Source organism: Pelophylax lessonae (genome assembly GCF_965119305.1).
Source record: "Pelophylax lessonae genome assembly, chromosome: 4".
NCBI classification, from domain to species: Eukaryota; Metazoa; Chordata; class Amphibia; order Anura; family Ranidae; genus Pelophylax; species Pelophylax lessonae.
The window spans coordinates 139128992-139151113 of record NC_138771.1 but is presented as its reverse complement, the minus strand read 5'-3'; the positions used below and the strand labels follow the sequence as shown (position 1 = coordinate 139151113).

The following is a 22122-nucleotide window of genomic DNA, read 5'->3' as shown; positions in this document are numbered from 1 at the left end:
ATAATCAATTAATTAGCACAAAGGGGATGCCATAGACGTCACATAAGAACGTGACACGGCAAATCACCCCATGCGTGGCCTGTTTTGGAACCGATGGGAATATATAAACATCTCTTGGCTTCCATTACGTCCATACAGACCATGCATGCATACAGTGCCATATAGTGTTATGATACACAGAGGTGGCACCACCACAAAGGACACACTGCAGAACGCAGGGCCATCCTCTGGTCATGAAAGCAGGCCCCAAAGGCAATTCTACCAAATACAGTGCCAATCATAAAACAGCAAAATCATAACAAAAAACAACAAAATAAGACAATATCACATGAAATCAACACAACACTTGTTAAAAGGTTATTTAGGGCATCGAATCTAACTGAAAATTGTACAAGAAATTTGAACATGTATGGCCAGCCTAAGGATACCTTTTTATGCCTAGGGAAAAGTACATACCTATATACCTATATAATCTCATGTTGAGGGCAGTTTCTGTATTTCTTGGTGTCATGGACACCAAAGAGCTGCTTCATGTCTCACGGATTAAATATTCAGGGTTAGGGTCAGAATAAGTGTTAACTTTAACCTGTTGCTGACCAACCGCCACCTTTTTACTGCGGCAGGGTGGCTCTCTTGAGCAAACCGATGTAGACCTACTTTGGTCACACGTGGGCAGCTAGGGGGAGAGTGGGCTCCGATTGCCGCCTGACACCCACGATCGTTCCCCGCTGAGAGAGAAGAACGGTCAGCTGTTGTAAACACAGCTAACCGTTCTTCTCCCTGGGATGATCACAGAGCTCCTCTGATCTTTCTATATAGAATCACAGGTATCTATGTTCATTTCAAAAGCCACACCCTCCCACAGTTAGAATCACTCCCCTAGGCTCACATTTAACCCATTGATCACCCACAATGTTAACCCCTTCCCTGTCAGTGTCATTATTACAGTAACAGTGCATATTTTTAGCACTGATTACTGTAGTAATGTCACTGGTCCCCCCAAAAGTGTCAAAAATGTCAGTTAGGGATCCGATCTGTTCGCCACAATGTCGCAGTCCCGCTAAAAATCGCAGATCGCCGCCATTACTAGTAAAAAAAAAAAAAAACGATAAAAATGACATAAATCTTTCCCGTAGTTAGTAGACTTTTGCGCGAACCATATAACCGAAAAACCAGAAATATGTAGCAGAAAACAAATTGGCCTAAAATGTTAAAAAAAAAAAATTTTGGGAATGTTTTTCAGAATTGTCGCTCTTTTTTTGTTTATAGCGCAAAAAATAAAGATCACACAGGTGATCAAATACCACCAAAAGAAAGCTCTATTTGTGGGGGAAAATATTTATTTGTGTACAGCATCGCATAACGTGCAATTGTCTGTTAAAGTTATGCAGTGCTGAATCGCAAAATATCGCCTGGTCATTAAGGGGGAAAATCTTCCGGTCCAGAAGTGGTTAAGGATTAGGATAAATTCAAGGGAGTTTTTAAGAGTTAGGGCCTATTCATGCTGGCTGTATTGCATAGCTCCCAACTGTCCCTGATTTCAAGGGACTGTCCCTCATTTGGAACAAAGTCCCTTTGTCCCTCCCTTTCCTCCTCATTTGTCCCTCATTTTGGTCTGATCTATAAAGTTGTTTATAAAATGCACTATTCATCTATCAAAAAGTGTTTCCCAGTGCTGAACATTTCATCCAGTTATTAAATTGCTGCATTTGTAAATTTCAAAAGCCAGTATTAAGGAACAGTAGTGCTTAGGGGTCAAGTTCAGGGAAAAAAAAGTGTGGGAACTCACCCAAGACCCCCCCCCCCCTCAAAAATAAAAAGGTCTGTGTGTGTGAATATATAAACATAATACATAATCCCTTTTTTAACAAATAAAGTGTAACATTTATTGTAAAGTGCCAGTTTACGAGGACACTTCCAAAATTCACATGCATTAAACAAATACATATAGAACAGATGTAACAACAAAAAATTCAACCTGTGTGCTGTACTAACAAAAAAAACAGCACAATGTGTGATAATGGTTTCCTCGCAGGGAATTTCTAAAACAGTGTATAAAAAAAAAAATGTGACACAGTACATTAGGAAATTTCCCACAAACAGGAATAACGTTTCCCTAGCTGTTCAAGATGATCAACTTTTTGAGATGATTGTATCATCTGCACTGAGATGTGTGGTCAGCCATTTTGAGACATATGGTAGAGGATCCCATAAATGCACAGGAGGGCCAATGAGACTGACAAACAAAAGAGAAGACAGGCGTTCAATGCCAAGCCCACTCCTAATGGGTGACATCACCAAATTGATTGTACTGAAGCCCATCTCACAATCACGGGATGTCACTGGAAGACAGTTAACTGCTGTCACAACTGGTTTCAGATTTTCAGGAACCTCTGCACCATCATTATCAATGAAATCTCTGAAACCTTCACAGATCAAGGATGCATTGTTGAGATGGAATGTCTTGCAGAGCTGCTCCAGCTTCATCTCACCTTCAAACCAAGGACTGTACACATCGATTGGCAAGCATTGAGATTTCAGGATGTCAATTTCAGAGACAAAAATTTCAAAAGTGTGATGAAGCTGCAGGTCTGTTGCTCGCAGTTTAAGAATAAAGCCTGGAGCTTAAATTATCCACTAAACATTGATAAAATTGAGGGAGATTTATCCTCACTTGACCTTTTGTACTCTCTAGATTGATGGTAACACCTTTGAAATTCCCTTTATCCAGAGATTCTATGACTTCTTTCAGATGTTTGGCAGGCATGTCTTTAATCTTTTTTAATTGCACAAACTGACCGATTAATCAGCTGGTAGGCTCATGGAAGCGTGATGTCCTCTCTTTGAAGGGCTTCATATAACAGTCCCATTTCTTGAACAGCATCTGCAACCCCAGCAAGGTTTAACAAATAATTTTCTGATGTTAAGACCTTGTTAAGGCCATTAAATTGAGATTTCTGCTTACTGTTATGAGCTGAATTTAGGCGTGCTTTCATGAAATGACTGTGCAGTGCAGGAAATGACTCCCAAACTGCTCGTATAGCTCTCTGGCTTGAAGCAACCCACCTAACCAATTTTAAGAATTTGTACTTCTAATTCTTTTGCCCATTCAGAGAGCTCCGACAGGTTTTTTGGTGACTGATGATACACAGCATACAAATTCTCAAAAATTATGTTACATGATGAAGACCAGGAATAGAATCAATTGTATCTGAAATGCACAATTCAAGCGTATGACACAAGCAGTGCCATTTCACAAGCCGTGGATATTTTTCACTAAGTCGTTCCAGAGCATCTGACTTTCTTCCAAACATTACACTTGCATCATCACTACAAACTCCAATCAAATTTTCTTTCTTTTAAAATGGATTCACCCTGTGAAACAGACACTCCAGAGTGTTTAACCTCACGACACACATTGCATCCTAAAAGGCCATTTTCTACAAACAGCCAAGGGTACTTTTTTAAAATTCTAGCCACTTATTCTGACCCCAACATTCTGGTAGAAGAATTCTCTCACTAACATCAGCAGCTGTATCTTCAGTAACTAAGTCAGTAACTGCAGATGACACTGGGTCATCCTGCTGAAGCGGAGACTCACACCGAGATGAGCAACTTGCAGACTCAGTATGTGATTTTTTTACTGGAAGCCTTTGAGAAGAAATCTATAATGCTGCCCTTCATTCGCTCATTTGTTTACAAATAAAAACAATAAAAAATAATAATTTACTGAAAGAGAGGGTGTAAAGGGTGGAATACACATTGGGTTCTGCAGTAAATATAAAAGGTGGCAAAAACATTTGAAGCCAAAATGGTAATCAAATTTCCATTACTCAGATATATAGATTTTGTGTTCTGCATGCATCTTGAACACCACTTTTTGCATATCACTCTTTTTTTTTTTTTTTTTTTGTGAATCTCTCATTTTAGTTTATGGCATTTACATTAAATAGTTTAATTAAAATTAATAAATTTAAGTTCCCTCAATTAATTTTGATGCATTCTTTCCCCTGGCTGTACCTGCTGCTTGAAAGCCTTTACTAACAAGTTGGTCGGGATGTGTGTGAAATAGTAGGCTGCCTGTTCACTTCACAGAGCAGCTCTGTGCAGCTCCCGCTGCACTTTCACCCATGACGTCACTTCCCCCACAGCGAGCTGCACGGAGCTACTGTGAATCATTCCGGGGGTAGCTAAAGGAGGACTACTGGCAGTCTTTGCGGTAATAACCCCTAGTATTGGTGCCAGTTTGTGCAATAATAAAGCCTATTATTGGTGCCAGTTTACTCAGTAATAAAGCCTAGTATTGGTGCCAGTTTACGCAGTAATAACCCCTAGTATTGGTGTCAGTTTACGCAGTAAAAGCCCCTAGTATTGGTGCCAGTTTACGTAGTAATAAAGCCTAGTACTGATGCCAGTTTACATAGTAATAAAGCCTAGTATTGGTGCCAGTTCACTCAGTAATAAAGCCTAGTATTGGTGTCAGTTTACGCAGCAATAACCCCTAGTATTGGTGCAGTTTATGCAGTAATAAAGCCTAGTATTGGTGCCAGTTTACGCAGTAATAAAGCCTAGTATCGGTGCCAGTTTACGCACTAATAAAGCCTAGTATTGATGCCATGCTCTCAGCGCGTTGGAGGTAGGGAAGAATAGTGAGACCTGTCAACCACAGTGATGAAAGTGTTAAGGTCACATGCGACAGTGGCAGCGGTCTTAACACTTTTATCAACTTCATGGGGGATCTTTGTGATTTCCCCGTTTGTCTCCTGCTACAGTACTTCACACCTCTCCATCCAGGACTCCTTTCGTCCGTGACACACGGCGGCGAAACTAAGGGGGAAGACATCCGGGACTCATGCTCTTACAGCAGGGGTGCCCAACCTTTTAAGGAGTGAGGGCCACTTTAGCGACTTGGTAATCGGTCACAGGCCACAATGAGCGGAGCAGGTACATGACAGGTCTGTGTCCACTCAGCATATGCAGAGCAGACACGGACACAGCCCGCTTTACTCTATAGGCCCTCCGATCTGATCCGCCCTGACAGATGGGGACGGATTTTCTTCTGTTTTTTTAAGTGGATCGGATTGGAGATAGGCGGGTGTAAACGGACGCAAGTCCATTTACATTTGACACTCTATAGAGGTGAATGGAGGGTCCAATTGGGTCCACCTGAAAAACAGACAGGTGGACCCAATCGGACCTCAGGATTACTGCAGGTATCACTGGCTGCTGCTGTCCACAGGCGGGTATGGCTAATGGCTGCTTCTGGCTGCCCACCAGAGCGGGTACTGCTGGTAGGTACTGCTGGGGGTACTGTTGGTGGGTACTGCTGGCTGGTACTGTTGGTGGGTACTGCTGGCTGGTACTGTTGGTGGGTACTGCTGGCTGGTACTGCGGTACTGCTGGAGGGTACTGCGGGCATGTGCTGCTGGTGGGTAGTGCTGGCAGGTACTGCTGGCTGGTACTGTTGGTGGGTACTGCTGGCTGGTACTGTTGGTAGGTAATGCTAGCTGGTACTGCTAGCTGGTACTGCTGCAGGTGCTGCTGGTGGGTCCTGCTGGCTGGTACTGCTGGCTGCTACTACTGGCTGCTACTGCTGGTGGGTACTGCTGGCGAGGACTGCTGGTGGGTACTGCTGGCTGGTACTGCTGACTGGTGCTGCTGGTGGGTACTGTTGGCTGGTACTGCTGGCTGGTACCACTGGTGGGTACTGCTGGCTGGTACTGCTGATGGGTACTGCCTGGCTGGCACTGCTTGCTGGTACTGCTGGCTAGTACTGCTGGTGGGTACTGCTGGATGGTTCCTAACCCACCGTCCACCCCCGAGCATCAGTGTAATTCTGTGACAGGAGCAGCGCTAGAGGACTGCAGTAGTAGAGAGCAGAGCTGATGCTTCCTGTATCGCTCCTGTCACAGCGGAGTACTATTGGTATCACTTCGTCTGTGACAGGAGCCATCGCTATACAGGAAGCATCAGCTCTGCTTCCTCTAGTGCCGGCTGAGCAGCTCTGTTATTCACACACACAGATACCACAGACAGCTTGCATAAAAAAGCCATTGACAGTCAGTCCTGTTGTGAAAAAAGTACAGGAACATCATTCCCATGCGCTCCTGCAGGACTCGGGCCCTAGTGGTGGTAAAAAAAAGCACTTGTGGGTATAACAAATCTATTTTTTTTGTATAATTCTCCTTTAAGGGAGGCATGGCAAAGGGTGTACTTACTTTTGCTAATAGGTGTCCCTAACTCCCATCTCAGAAAGTTGGGAGGTATGACATTGTGCTACATTTCCCATTCCTAATGGAAAGACGGGGCAACTTGCTTTATGTTTTATTGCTTTATGGCACACCAGCAAGCTGCATTGGTGTGACCTGAAAAAGAATGCGACATGTTGCATTTTTCCAAAGTGTTAAAGTGCATTGCAACTTTCTGTCACACATAGAGTTTAATGAAGTGTAAGTTAAATAAAAAAAAAAAAAATGAAAAAACAAGACAAGTACTGTGATGCATTTTAACAATGCATCCCTGTGCACGTGCACACCACACACCAGAGGGCATGTGTTATGTGCACCATAGTGCACACTGGCTTGTATGAATGAGCGCTTATCAGTTTATTCTAGGGGTTAGGTTATAGCTTCATTCCAGGCAGATTTTAAATAAACACACCAGCAAATGCATTTATTAAGATAAAATATATTTTGAATAAAACACAAATAAATAACCAAATGTGTGTTTTGATTTTTGTTTTCTTGAAAAAAGTGAATCAGTAAAATACTTCAGCTTTTACTAAAAGCAGCTGTATAGATAATATTATTTATTTTAAATTCTGCAGTAAAAAAAAAAAAATCATAGCTAGAATCTCAATAAATGCTTTGAAAACCCCCCACACTTGTTTTTGTTCTAGCTTTAATAAATCTAGTTGTATGGTTCTTACCTTTCAGTTATTATCATTTGTATAAATGTTAGTAATTAAAAAAAATAATTATTTGCTGCTTACCTAATACCCTACCTCCCTTTGCCAGGACCACATTTTGCAATATTATATCTCAACTTACAGAAGAGACACAGCCATGTTTTGAAACAACGTTGAAAGCCAGGGCTGTGTCAGAGGGTGGTGATGCTAAATTCATCTGCATGGTGACAGGTAAGAATTTAAGTTTGAATTTAGCTTGAAATAATTATAAAGGCAAAGCATGATGGTTGCAGATGGAAGCGAATATGGCAAGCTTTTATGTTTTTAAAACTTTTTGTTTATATTTTTCAACTGTATACAGCTGATCAGTTTTAAAGAAGCATTACTTAAAGTGGACCTTAAAGTTGAAAATTGTACTCGTTAGTAAAAAAGTTGGATTATATACTGATCTTACTCAATGTTCCACCTGTGGCATCTAAATGAGGTTGATTTTACACTCACCTTGGTAAAATCCTGGGAAAGACAAGATCTCATGGTATTTAGGGTACTCATCATTCCCAAGGAATCTCCAAGCATGGAGAGTAATGTTGGGCCCTGCAGTGCAGAAAATATGGGTAGATATATAACCTTACCTTTTTCCTTACAGGTACAATTTGATCTAATAAGTGCACCTTGCATTCAACATAAGTTTTGTTTTGAGAAAACATTATTGCTTCCAAATTATAAGGCCTAAGTATTTTTGCAAACATTTATACTGTCTTTGGGTTCTGAAGGAATTGCTATATTTCTTAATCTTTTCTCAAGGCAATTTATGAAAGGGAGAGTCTGCCTCTATGGTGGCTCATGATTGGCTGGTTGGTGGCACCAAACTGCTCCCACCGCCACTTCTTCTTGGATAGGACAACTACCCACCTGCTGGGTCCCAGCCCCTGCCCCTGCCCCTGCCCCTGCTTCACAATTTTTTGTTAAATGTATTTATTTAAAATAATAGATTTTTTTGTTTTATTGTTTTTCTTTTGTTCTGTATAGGTATTTGTGATGCGCTCAGTGTTAATTTTGTCGACTAAAAAATTTTTGAAGACTAAATTAACACTATTTTAGTCAACTAAAATACGACTAAAACTAAAACAATTCAGATGACTAAAATATGACTAAAACTAAAATGGCATTTTAGTTATTAGGCTAAAATACAACTAAATCTAAAATTAAATTTTAGTCAAAAGACTATGACTAAACCTAAATCAAAAATTGACATAAAAATAAACACTACTCTGCTACTCTGCTGGCCATTTCTAAATCTGCAACACAAGTCCAACCAGAGCCTGTGATAATAGCACATTAAAGTTTAAACATGTATTGCACTAAGGCATAAGCATAAGTAGGGGCATCTACTAAGCTGCTGAAAGAGAAAAAATTAAGAAAAAGACTTTTCTTATATTTTTTCTTAATAATTAATGTTGGTAATATATTCAGGTAATATGTGCAATGACATTACAGTCAACAGAGTTTAAAGTTTTTGGGGTTTTTTGTATTTTAAAGTTGCACTTCTGTTTGTCAGCAAGCCTTTTTTTTTTTTCTTGTGAAACTTGGTTTTATTTATAAAGACGTTACATATCTCAATGGCTAAATCTATGTCTGTAGTGCATGTTCAAACCTTAATACTATAAATAATTACATGTCCTTAGATTTTTACTCCAGGACCAGGAGTATATGATTAGTTTAGAAATTCTAGAGAAATGTTTAAATATAGCATTACAATTTACCTAAACCCATTCCATTTGTAGTTGACTAAAATGTATGAGATTTTAGTAGACTAAAATGCTCTGGAGATTTTAGTTGACTTAAATATGACTAAAACTAAAACAATTCAGATGACTAAAATATGACTAAAACTAAAATAACATTTTAGTCAAAAGACTAAAATACCACTAAAACTTAAATGGCATTTTAGTCAAAAGACTATGACTAAAACTAAATTGAAATTTGCTGCCAAAATTAACACTGGATGTGCTTTGCTTGTACATGAATAAGGAAAAAACAAAAACTTTAGATTCAATAAAAAGAATTTGCACACCAGAACCAGAGTTTCAACAGCCCCAGTGCAACATATGGCCAGCCCCCTCCTTGGAACCACACACAGGCCATTGTCTACCGAGATGACTCGAATAACGGGTGGTTGCACCATCCAAACATGGCGATTGAGCTGCATGCTTTCAGTGTTGCCATTGGCACTTTGCTACAGTGAACCCCTGACTCTCTGCCTGATATCCTCCCTCTGACCTAAATCCAATCCCAGATCCAGACACAGGGCACAGGGGGTATGTACTATCCTTCCAACTACATCAGAATCTTAGGGGTCTGATGATTTGCTGGTTTTTGGTGCAAAACTGCTCAAGTCATCGCCCCACATCTTCTTGGATAGGAAAACTACCCCCCCCCCCCCGTAGGTGAATCCCTTTGCCATATTTTGTCAAACTCCTAGCTGTAGGCCTGCTCATGACATCCCTAGCCATAGACCTTAACCACTTTACCACGGAGGATTTTGCTGTCTTACGTCCAGGCCACTTTTTGCGATTCGGCGCTGTGCGACTTTAACTGACAATTGCGCAGTCGTGCGACGCCGTACCCAAACAAAATTTACGTCCTTTTTTTACCACAAATAGAGCTTTCTTTTGGTGGTATTTGATCACCTGTGCGATTTTTACTTTTTGTGCTATAAACAAAAAAAGAGCGTTTATTTTGAAAAAATAACAATATTTTTAACATTTTTTTATATGAAATTCCTCCCAAAAAATATGTAAAAATCACATTTTTTAAAAATTTTTGGCCAATTTGTTTTCTTCTACCTATGTTTGGTAAAAAAAAATCACAATAAGCATATTTTGATTGGTTTGCGCAAAAGTTATTGCGTTTACTAACTAAGGGAAAGATTTCTGTCATTTTTGGTGTTTTTTTTTTTAACGAGTAATGGCGGCGATCTGCAAATTTTTTTTGCGGGACTGCGACATTGCGGCGGACAGATCGGACCCTTGACTGACATTTTTGACACTTTTGGGGGTACCAGTGACATTACTGCAGTAATCAGTGCTATACAGTGGGTACGGAAAGTATTCAGACCCCCTTAAATTTTTCACTCTTTGTTATATTGCAGCCATTTGCTAAAATCATTTAAGTTCATTCTTCTTCCTCATGAATGTACACATAGCACCCCATACTGACAGAAAAACACAGAATTGTTGACATTGTTGCAGATTTATTAACCACTTAAGCCCCGGAGGATTTTCCTGCTAAAAGACCAGGGGGTATTTTGCGATTCGGCACTGCGTGACTTTAACGGACAATTGCGCGGTCGTGCGACGCTGTACCTAAACGAATTTGACGTCCTTTTTTTCCCACAAACAGAGCTTTCTTTTGGTGGTATTTGATCACCTGTGCGATTTTTTGATCACGCGCTATAAACAAAAAAAGAGCGACAATTTTGCAAAAATAACAATATTTTTTACATTTTTTTATATGAAATTCCCCAAAAAAAAATGTAAAAATCAAAATTTTTTAACATTTTTGGCCAATTTGTTTTATCCTACCTATGTTTGGTAAAAAAAATCGCAAAAAGCGTATTTTGATTGGTTTGCGCAAAAGTTATCGCGTTTACTAACAAAGGGAAAGATTTTTGTCATTTTTGTTGTTTTTTTTTTAACGCGTAATGACGGCGATCTTCGATTTTTTTTTCGGTACTGCGACATTGCGGCGGACATATCGGACCCTTGACTGACATTTTTGACACTTTTGGGGTTACCAGTGACATTACTACAGTAATCAGTGCTATACATATGCACTGTTACTGTAAAAATACACTGGCAGTGAAGGGGTTAACTTTATTTGGGAGGGAGGGGCTGTGTGTGTCCCTAGGGGCGTGATTCTTACTGTGATTGGCTGTGGCTCTAGCTGTAAGGACACTGATCAACGGATCTACATAGTAGATCCGTGTAATCAGTGTCTTTACAGCGAGGAGAATGACAGGCAGCTTGTTTACACAAGCTGCCTGACATTCTCCCTCTTCCCCCGACGATCGCCGAGTGGCCGGCGGACATCGGGTCCGCTGGTCACACGCGCGGGGGGGGTGCGTGACCTCCGCGGGCACGCGCTCGCTCCCCAGACCCTCCCAGGCTAGTGACGTTAATTAACGTCACTCTGCCTGGCAGGGGCTGACCGCCGCAGTAAATCTACTTGCGGCGGTCGGCAAGCAGTTAAAAAAGAAAACTGAAATATCACATGGTCCTAAGTATTCAGACCCTTTGCTCAGTATTTAGTAGAAGCCCCCTTCTGATCTAATACAGCCAGGAGTCTTTTTGGGAAAGATGCAACAAGTCGTTCACACCTGGATTTGGGGATCCTCTGCCATTCCTCCTTGCAAATCCTCTCCAGTTCTGTCAGGTTGGATGGTAAACGTTGGTGGACAGCCATTTTTAGGTCTCTCCAGAGATGCTCAATTGGGTTTAAGTCAGGGCTCTGGCTGGGCCATTTAAGAACAGTCACGGAGTTGTTGTGAAGCCACTCCTTCATTATTTTAGCTGTGTGCTTAGGGTCATTGTCTTGTTGGAAGGTAAACCTTCGGCCCAGTCTGAGGTCCAGAGCACTCTGGAGAAGGTTTTTGTCCAGGATATCCCTGTACTTGGCCGCATTCATCTTTCCCTCGATTGCAACCAGTCGTCCTGTCCCTGCAGCTGAAAAACACCCCCACAGCATGATGCTGCCACCACCATGCTTCACTGTTGGGACTGTATTGGACAGGTGATGAGCAGTGCCTGGTTTTCTCCACACATACCGCTTAGAATTAAGGCCAAAAAGTTCTATTTTGGTCTCATCAGACCAGAGAATCTTATTTCTCACCATCTTGGAGTCCTTCAGGTGTTTTTTAGCAAACTCCATGCGGGCTTTCATGTGTCTTACACTGAGGAGAGGCTTCCGTCGGCCACTCTGCCATAAAGCCCCAACTGGTGGAGGGCTGCAGTGATGGTTGACTTTCTACAACTTTCTCCCATCTCCTGACTGCATCTCTGGAGCTCAGCCACAGTGATCTTTGGGTTCTTCTTTACCTCTCTCGCCAAGGCTCTTCTCCCCCGATAGCTCAGTTTGGCCGGACGGCCAGCTCTAGGAAGGGTTCTGGTCATCCCAAACGTCTTCCATTTGAGGATTATGGAGGCCACTGTGCTCTTAGGAACCTTAAGTGCAGCAGAAATCTTTTTGTAACCTTGGCCAGATCTATGCCTTGCCACAATTCTGTCTCTGAGCTCTTCAGGCAGTTCCTTTGACCTCATGATTCTCATTTGCTCTGACATGCATTGTGATCTGGAAGGTCTTATATAGACAGGTGTGTGGCTTTCCTAATCAAGTCCAATCAGTATAATCAAACACAGCTGGACTCAAATGAAGGTGTAGAACAATCTCAAGGATGATCAGAAGAAATGGAAAGCACCTGAGTTAAATATATGAGTGACACAGCAAAGGGTCTGAATACTTAGGACCATGTGATATTTCAGTTTTTCTTTTTTAATAAATCTGCAACAATGTCAACAATTCTGTGTTTTTCTGTCAGTATGGGGTGCTATGTGTACATTCATGAGGAAGAAGAATGAACTTAAATGATTTTAGCAAATGGCTGCAATATAACAAAGAGTGAAAAATTTAAGGGGGTCTGAATACTTTCCGTACCCACTGTATATATGCACTGTTACTGTAAAAATGACACTGGCAGGGAAGGGGTTAATTTTATTGGAGAGGGAGGGGTTAATGTATGCCTGGTGCTTACTAACGTGTGGGGGGGGGGAGGTGACTGAGTGAGCCAGGGACAGATCGGATGTTCAGCTATGCTGAACACTCCGATCTGTCACTCCCTGTCACTTAGGAGATCCGCCCGCTCTGTTTACACAGGCGGGCGGATCTCCAAACTAGATTCCCCAACGATCGGGGAAGAGCGGCAGTGCTCCTCCCCTGGCCCGACTCCCGCTGTGAATGGAAACAGCGGGAGCGCTCCTCCGGCGGCGCCCGAGCGTCGCCTACAGGGGGAGGAGTCCAGCGACGTAGGTCTACGTCGCTGGATGATAACGAGCCACTGTGCCGCAGTAGCAGCACAGTGGCCGGAGGTAAAGTGGTTAATATTTAGGAATAAAGGAATGTCCACACAAGTATGTAGTGTCTGCACTTTATTGTAACTTCTCAGTGTGTGTGTATATATTCTCCAATCTTTTAGGGAAAGTGGAGTTTTCCTTTTGTCTTATACACAGGAACATGTGCCACACTATGTAAATATATAAATACATAAATTCCCTTGGCCTGTAGTTAGTAATTCAAAACTGACTATATCACGCATATGCCAACGTTGTATAAAGGGCAAAGGGCTAAATTTCCAAATGTATATTAAATGAAAAACGAAGGACATGAACAAAATACTTCAAATATGGTAAAAAAGCCACAAAATTCATCAAAATAATTTGTGTGAAAATGGATCCATAATCCTCTTAGTTATTTTGTCTCTGTACACTGTACTGTAATGCTTTCAGTGCAGCCACACCCACTGCCCAGTGGACACACACTCTGATGGACCTTAGGATTATAAATGGTCTTATACCAGCATCTACCTTTAGGCTGGGAACAGCTTCCACAAGATGTTTATCTCCTTCAATACCTTATTTCTTGAAGTGCTCAATATATGGAGGATAAAAGTGATCTCCATTGGTGTAAGCAATTAATTAAAAACAAATTGGAAAATCACAAAAACTGTGCCCCCTTATTGTGCACTAGATGATGTAATCACTTCATACAGGTATGGGTTTAGTGTTCACAGGTAAGTGCTGGAATTGTCGCTTTTCTGGAGCACGCCCAATCACCCACTCACTGTGTCCCAAGGCAGCTTAGCTCTGCTCACATATCTGAGTTATACATATTTTATATATTGTTAATTTTTATCTTAAGTTAAACACTTTTATAGAGTATTGACTGTAGCAGACGGATGATGTTCCTAACTTCTGCAACCACTTTCTCATCTTCAGTTAACATTATAAAGATATGTACATGGCTAAATTAAAGTCTATAGCAGGGGTGTCAAACTCCATTTCATCGCGGGCCGCATCACCATTATGGTCGCCCTCAGAGGGCCAGTTCTATCTGTAGCCCACCACTATCAGAAGTCAAGAGCCCCCACCCTCCCTTACATCACAGTGCTTCCCCTTTTTCCATGTGCTGCTTCTGGGAAGAAGCTGGAAGCAGAGCTGTGAAGCAGCCACTGCAGAGTCTGAAGGAGGGCTGAAGTCAGCTGCCAGAGTCTGCTGAATGCTGAGACCAGTGGAGGCAGAGAGGATGGGGTACTGTGGCTGCACAGAGAGGTGCAGGATCTGTAGGAGGAGTCGTGTCCTCCACCCTGCTGCCAACTGCTGAGTTGGGGGGGGTGGTCCACTCTGCAGCTGCAGGGGGGAAGCGCAGGATCTGGCAGAGGAGTTCTGTCCTCTCTGCTGCCATCTGCTGAGACAAGGTGGGGACAGAGATGAGGGAGATGCAGCAGCTGCAGGAGATGTGCAAGGGCCACATGAAATGGCCTGGAGGGCCTGATTCGTCCCACGGGCCTTGTGTTTGACACCTGTGGTCTATAGGATGCTACAAAGGCATATTATCTAATAGTAAAATTGCTAATGGGCTAAAGCCTGGTATACACTATTAGTCAGAAGGAGCCTCTTTTGACTTTAGTACAACAATCTCCCCTGCTGTGCTATTGTGTTCTGGCAGGAGGGACCGCCCCACCCCACCCTAACACTTGGCTGAGAGCAGTTCTTTTTTGGTCATGCCCCTTTGACAGAAGTTTCTATTGGACTAGTTGATGCCACTCAACATTTAGCCTGTGTATAGTAGGCTTAAGGGAAGAAACTGAAATATAAATTATATAAAGATGCAGAAGAGATGCACATTTCATACCCTTGCCCTGAGAAGCTGTTGGCTTGAACCCAGACTCAAAAACATTTGGAGACATTCATTCTTAAGAAAGTGTGTGATAAGCAATTTGTTTCTGAATTCTGGCCCAAATAGTAAAGTCACAACAAGAGCTTTAACAGTCCCAAATTGCCAAGTGACTAATGAGTCTTCTGGTATATTGGCCATATTCAAAGTATTCTTTTATAATCTATACGCCACAAAGGTGGTCTACTCAATGGCTGATCTGAAATCCTACTTGCAAGCAGTGGTGCTTCAATATCTTTCTCAGAAACACAGTGTTCTGCTGAACTTTCTGCTGACTCTTGAAGAGTTGGAGGCTGTAGTGGCATATTTTTTTAAATAAAAACAACCTTGAACCTGGTCTAGGTTACCCTTAGGAGTTATGGGTAGGGTGAACCTTATAAAAAATGGTCCTCTTGCCGAAGGTCTTATATGTCCTCTGGCACTCGCCAATCTACTTACTGCTAAACATTTTCAAACAAATTAAGTACCTTCTTAAAGGGTTTGTATGGGTTCAAAGTAGGCATAAACTTTCCTGGCGGAAACTAAAAAGCCCATCCAATCTGGGAGGGGTAGCGCTACCAGACTTTAATCTCTATTATTTGTCCGCACAACTATCACACCTGTTCCACCTTGACAAAACGGATAATACTCATTTTCTTACGCTGCTCTGCCCCCGGCGGTCCCTCCCAACTGCCGACTCTTTGACTGTATTTTTGCGGGGAATACGTAGTTCAGAGACCAGGGGAGACCCCAACTCTATGCTCTATCACTACAGCCGGGTCTGGGAGGTGGTGATGGATAGAATGCACTACCCTTCGATACACGCCCACACTCCCCTGTGGCATAACGGAACCCTGGAAGAATTCCACCTGCTACCAGACTCCACGCTGCGGAGTAGCAGAGGAATCTTCTACCTCACACATCTCATCTGTGGTCGGCCTTCTCCCTACCTGACTTTATGCTCTTTCGTTTTTACCAGGTTCGCCATGCCTTCCGGACCCAGTTCCCTTCTACTCCCCTTCAGATTGAATCCACACCTATATTGGAATTACTCAGGGGCCAGACCCTTGGCACCTTATCTCTATATTGTATGCAGAACTACACACACCTTCTTCTACTGTCATTGCTTACACTGTTAAATCTCGATGTGAATCCGATGTGGGTGCCATGGAGGCTGAGGACTGGAGTGAGGCCCTTGAGACGTGTCAACGGGTGTCCTCTAGGTTATCAGATCGTCTCACCCAGTTGTTTATTATCCATCGCTCCTATCTTACTCCTAGTGGTCTGGCGAGATACCGCCCTGGTGTGTCTCCGGATTGCCCGATGTACCGGTCCTCGCCAGGCACATTCTTCTATTTGCTCTGGCTGTGTCCGCGGATGCAGGGATGCTGGCAACAAATTGTGGCCTTCCTACATGATAAGATGGGGTCTCCCTTACAATTGGACCCTGAACAATGTATTCTGGGTATATACCCAGACGAAGATATGGCTACATTTTTGACTGTAACTATGTCCCTGCTTGCTGTAGTGGGTGGACTTAGGAATCTTAGACTTCAGGCCCACAATATGTATGCGGCTGTGGGTGTGCCCTCGGCACCAACTCCACCCTCCACCCCCCCTCCTCTCCACTCCACCTCAGGTTCAGTGCACACACTGCTTGTGACTTCCTGCATTTTTCTTTGCCTAATGGGAAATGTAGGTTCCTTTCCCAACACAGATAAGATGTGCAGCAAGAGATTAAGTCCTCCTTCTGGCGCCAGGAAAGAGCAATATTTTCCAAGGTTTTCATGATGTCACTGGGACTGAAAATGTTTTAATACAAGAAAAGTTAGGCACTATGATTTAAACTTTGCCAGTGGTATATTAGAGTTTAGGGAGAGTGATATGCATTTGCAAAGTTAGCTAGATCCCAGAGTTCAGCTTCAAATACAGATGTTAAGATTTTGGTCCTGGCCACTAAGCTGGCTGCAGTAGTAAAAACTCATGTCCATCCAGATCATACGGCTTTGTGTTGAATAAATCTACCGCTTATAATATTTTTAGGGTTATTTAAACCTACAGATCCCTGTAGCAAATGGTGGGGATAGAGCCCTACTGTCTATGGATGCTGAAAAAGCATTTGATAGCGTTGAGTGGGACTACCTTTGGACAATTCTTAGTAGATTTGGTTTGGGAACCAAGTGTTGTAAATGGGTGAGGTTATTGTACACTCTTAGTGAGGCATGTGTTGGAGTGAATGAAGTGTACTCTTCTGTTTAATGATAGAGCTATTAGCAGAGTTGATTTGGCGGGCAACTAATATTATAGGATTTAGAATGGGGGGGGGGGGGAGGATACATACAGTATATGCTGATGATGTTGCTGTTTCAGTAGGATACCAAGTCCTCTCTTGAACATGCAGTGCCCTTGACTGAGGAGTTTGGCTAGTACTCAGGTCTACATATCAACAAGTCGATCTTCCTATAGACCCCTTGTTGAATGAGATAAATAGTCATATGGCTCACATTAAAGTGGTGCCAAAATGTAAATATTTGATGGTACCTATTGCTAGGTCCATTTATTACTAAACTGACTAAACCCACTAAATTAAGAGCAAGGGTAATGCATGGTGAAATCTTCCTTTATTGGTGCCAGGTAGAGCAGATTTGTTTAAAATTGTGTGGATGCTGAAGTTGCTTTATTTTTTTAATAAATGCTGGACACTGGTGGCGGTTTTTAGGAAATTTAATTGAGTGTTTAGGAATTTAATATGGAGAGAAAAGTACTGTAACTTGAATTCAATCCTAGGGAGATGGGAAGATTTGCGGTCCTGTCTCCTTGGATATATTTTATTGCTTTGCAATTTCAACATTTTGCACGGTGAGGAAGAGTGGAGGAAAGACTCTTCATATATAAAGTGTGGAATGCTGTGAAACATTGTTTGGGAGTTAACAGGCTTACTAAATATACTCCATTATGGTCCAAAGAGTATCTTTCAGAAGTGGCTAAATTCAGTCCTTTTCTTCAGTGGAATGAAAATCTTGTAGGGTACCCTTAAAACACTCCAGAAACTGGAGTACAGAATAGCATCTAAGCCATAAATATTTTTTTCCATAAAAACAGATTCGGCATGCATTGCAAGTTCAAAGTCATAGTCTGGATATAAATGTTGCATCAACAGACATCCAGAGTTACACAAGTACTGTATTTATATTACATGGATGTATATGACTTCTAAATCTTTGTATGCTAGGGACCAAGGATATTTGTTACAAGTACTTTGGAGGTGCCATACATTAGTGCGGTATTGGCAGGAAGTTATCCTATATTAACCAGACTTTTCATATAAGGCTGGAATGTAGCCCTCTTATGTAGATCTTGGGGTATTTTTAAAATAGATACTTCTAATTATTATAAAGAGGAGACTGTTTCGTGACTATTATTCCTGGCTAGAAAGCTTATTGCAAGAAAGCTGGTAGCTCAAGCTCCACCATCAATTAGTGAATGACTGACCAAAATAAGGATGGGATGAAGCAAAATCAATTGAGAAAATTACTAGTGTTGAGCGAACACGGACTGTATTATTCGTGTTCGTACCGAATAATTGGATTTTTTGTACCCGAACACGGACACGGACACTTTACTGTATGTTCGGGTAAAAATCCGTGTTCGGTCGTTTTATTTCCGGGTTTTGCATGCTTTGGCGCTCTTTTCATGGCGGGCTTTCAACAGCCAATCAACAATCGTTTAACTGGTGTGCCTTAAGCCATCCCAGCCATGCCTGCAAATGTCTCAGTAGCTGTGATTGGCCGTCTGAAGCATGTGACCAAGTCTTTATAAGTTCGAGGCAGCCGCAGCGGCGTCATTATGCTGCTTAGATTCAGGGACAGAGCACACATCAACGTGCTGGCTGCTGATTAGGGAAAGATAGGCAGGAAAAAACCATTTGTGTCCGGATAGAATTGAGGGACAGGTCGGAGTGTTTAGGCAGGGCGAGTTGTAGGCATTTTAGGGATAGAGTCTGCTGAATTATAGGGTCAGTGTCTTCTACAAACTACAATCGATATTGCTGTGTGGGGGGTGGGGTCTGCACTCAATCCTGATCTACGATCTCTTCTCAATCGTGTTAGGGACAGAGTCTGCTGAATTTTAGGGAAACTGTGTTCTACAAACTACAATCGATATTGCTGTGTGGTGTGGGATTGGAGATAGGCAGGTGTCAGTGATCCACATCCATTTTTCTGTGTGTGAGCTGCAGTGAACACAATCTTTTTGGGCTGCAGTGAACACAATCTTTTTGGGCTGCAGTGAACACAATCTTTTTGGGCTGCAGTGAACACAATCTTTTTGGGCTGCAGTGAACACAATCTTTTTGGGCTGCAGTGAACACAATCTTTTTGGGGTGCAGTGAACAAAATCTTTTTGGGGTGCAGTGAACACAATCCTTTTTGGTGTGCAGTGAACACAATCTTTGTGGGGTGCAGTGAACAAAATCCTTTGTGGGGTGCAGTGAACACAATCTTTTTGGGGTGCAGTGAACAAAATCCTTTTTGGGGTGCAGTGAACAACATCCTTTTTGGGGTGCAGTGAACACAATCTTTTTGGGGTGCAGTGAACAAAATCCTTTGTGGGGTGCAGTGAACACAATCTTTTTGGGGTGCAGTGAACACAATCTTTTTGGGGTGGAGTGAACAACATCCTTTTTGGGGTGCAGTGAACAAAATCCTTTTTGGGGTGCAGTGAACAAAATCATTTTTGGGGTGCAGTGAACACAATCTTTTTGGGGTGCAGTGAACACAATCTTTGTGGGGTGCAGTGAACACAATCTTTTTGGGGTGGAGTGAACAACATCCTTTTTGGGGTGCAGTGAACAACATCCTTTTTGGGGTGCAGTGAACACAATCTTTTTGGGGTGCAGTGAACACAATCTTTGTGGGGTACAGTGAACAGAATCTTTGTGGGGTGCAGTGAACACAATCTTTGGGGGGTACAGTGAACACAATCTTTGTGAGGTGCAGTGAACACAATCTTTGTGGGGTGCAGTGAACACAATCATTGTGGGGTGCAGTGAACTCAATCTTTGTGGGGTACAGTGAACACAATCTCATACTTCTGAAGGTTTGAGGGTGCTGCCTGTTCCATACTCCCCCTACTCCTCATCTAGCCTTTTAGGGGTACAAACAATAGTAATTGGGGCCTAGTGTGGTTGTGTACGTGTGATATACATACACTTTTTTGGGATCATATTTTCTATTCCGCTATTTAATCAAAAACCTTTGGGGATCAGTTAAATTGGGGGATAGTCTGTGTTGGTACGTGTGAGAGAGATCCACCTTTCCAAGTTGTTGAGGTTCATCTCATACTTCTGAAGGTTTGAGGGTGCTGCCTGTTCCATACTCCCCCTACTCCTCATCTAGCCTTTTAGGGGTACAAACAATAGTAATTGGGGCCTAGTGTGGTTGTGTACGTGTGATATACATACACTTTTTTGGGATCATATTTTCTATTCCGCTATTTAATCAAAAACCTTTGGGGATCAGTTAAATTGGGGGATAGTCTGTGTTGGTACGTGTGAGAGAGATCCACCTTTCCAAGTTGTTGGGGTTCATCTCATACTTCTGAAGGTTTGAGGGTGCTGCCTGTTCCATACTCCCCCTACTCCTAGCCTTTTAGGGGTACAAACAATAGTAATTGGGGCCTAGTGTGGTTGTGTACGTGTGATATACATACACTTTTTTGGGATCATATTTTCTATTCCGCTATTTAATCAAAAACCTTTGGGGATCAGTTAAATTGGGGGATAGTCTGTGTTGGTACGTGTGAGAGAGATCCACCTTTCCAAGTTGTTGGGGTTCATCTCATACTTCTGAAGGTTTGAGGGTGCTGCCTGTTCCATACTCCCCCTACTCCTAGCCTTTTAGGGGTACAAACAATAGTAATTGGGGCCTAGTGTGGTTGTGTACGTGTGATATACATACACTTTTTTGGGATCATATTTTCTATTCCGCTATTTAATCAAAAACCTTTGGGGATCAGTTAAATTGGGGGATAGTCTGTGTTGGTACGTGTGAGAGAGATCCACCTTTCCAAGTTGTTGGGGTTCATCTCATACTTCTGAAGGTTTGAGGGTGCTGCCTGTTCCATACTCCCCCTACTCCTAGCCTTTTAGGGGTACAAACAATAGTAATTGGGGCCTAGTGTGGTTGTGTACGTGTGATATACATACACTTTTTTGGGATCATATTTTCTATTCCGCTATTTAATCAAAAACCTTTGGGGATCAGTTAAATTGGGGGATAGTCTGTGTTGGTACGTGTGAGAGAGATCCACCTTTCCAAGTTGTTGGGGTTCATCTCATACTTCTGAAGGTTTGAGGGTGCTGCCTGTTCCATACTCCCCCTACTCCTAGCCTTTTAGGGGTACAAACAATAGTAATTGGGGCCTAGTGTGGTTGTGTACGTGTGATATACATACACTTTTTTGGGATCATATTTTCTATTCCGCTATTTAATCAAAAACCTTTGGGGATCAGTTAAATTGGGGGATAGTCTGTGTTGGTACGTGTGAGAGAGATGCACCTTTCCAAGTTGTTGGGGTTCATCTCATACTTCTGAAGGTTTGAGGGTGCTGCCTGTTCCATACTCCCCCTACTCCTAGCCTTTTAGGGGTACAAACAATAGTAATTGGGGCCTAGTGTGGTTGTGTACGTGTGATATACATACACTTTTTTTGGATCATATTTTCTATTCCGCTATTCAATAAAAACCTTTGAGGATCAATTGAATTGCGGGATAGTCTGTGTCGGTACGTGTGAGAGAGATCCACCTTTCCAAGTTGTTGGGGTTCATCTCATACTTCTGAAGGTTTGAGGGTGCTGCCTGTTCCATACTCCCCCTACTCCTCATCTAGCCTTTTAGGGGTACAAACAATAGTAATTGGGGCCTAGTGTGGTTGTGTACGTGTGATATACATACACTTTTTTTGGATCATATTTTCTATTCCGCTATTCAATAAAAACCTTTCTAGGGCAAGATCTTAAATTACAGAAATATGAGGAGACCGTCAAATAAGGGCCGTGGCCTGGGTCGTGGTGCTGCTGGTAGAGCTCCTGTTGCAAGGAGAGGACATGGTCGATCTGTGCCAGCTACACGCACAAGTGAAACACCTTCCTCAAGTGTGAGTAGGCGACAGAACCTGCATCAGTATTTGGTAGGGCATCAAACGCCCCTAGAAGTGATGAGGCCAGAACA

General features: G+C 42.4%; 1 protein-coding gene across 1 annotated transcript in view; it reads left to right on the top strand.

Annotated features, from left to right (window-relative positions):
• ALPK3 (alpha kinase 3) overlaps positions 1-22122 on the top strand; it is a 186282-nt gene that overhangs the window by 79559 nt on the left and 84601 nt on the right. The window contains exon 3 of the mRNA XM_082256705.1: positions 7017-7138. Coding sequence (XP_082112831.1) covers positions 7017-7138 — 122 coding nt within the window. The remainder of the gene's footprint in view (positions 1-7016; positions 7139-22122) is intronic.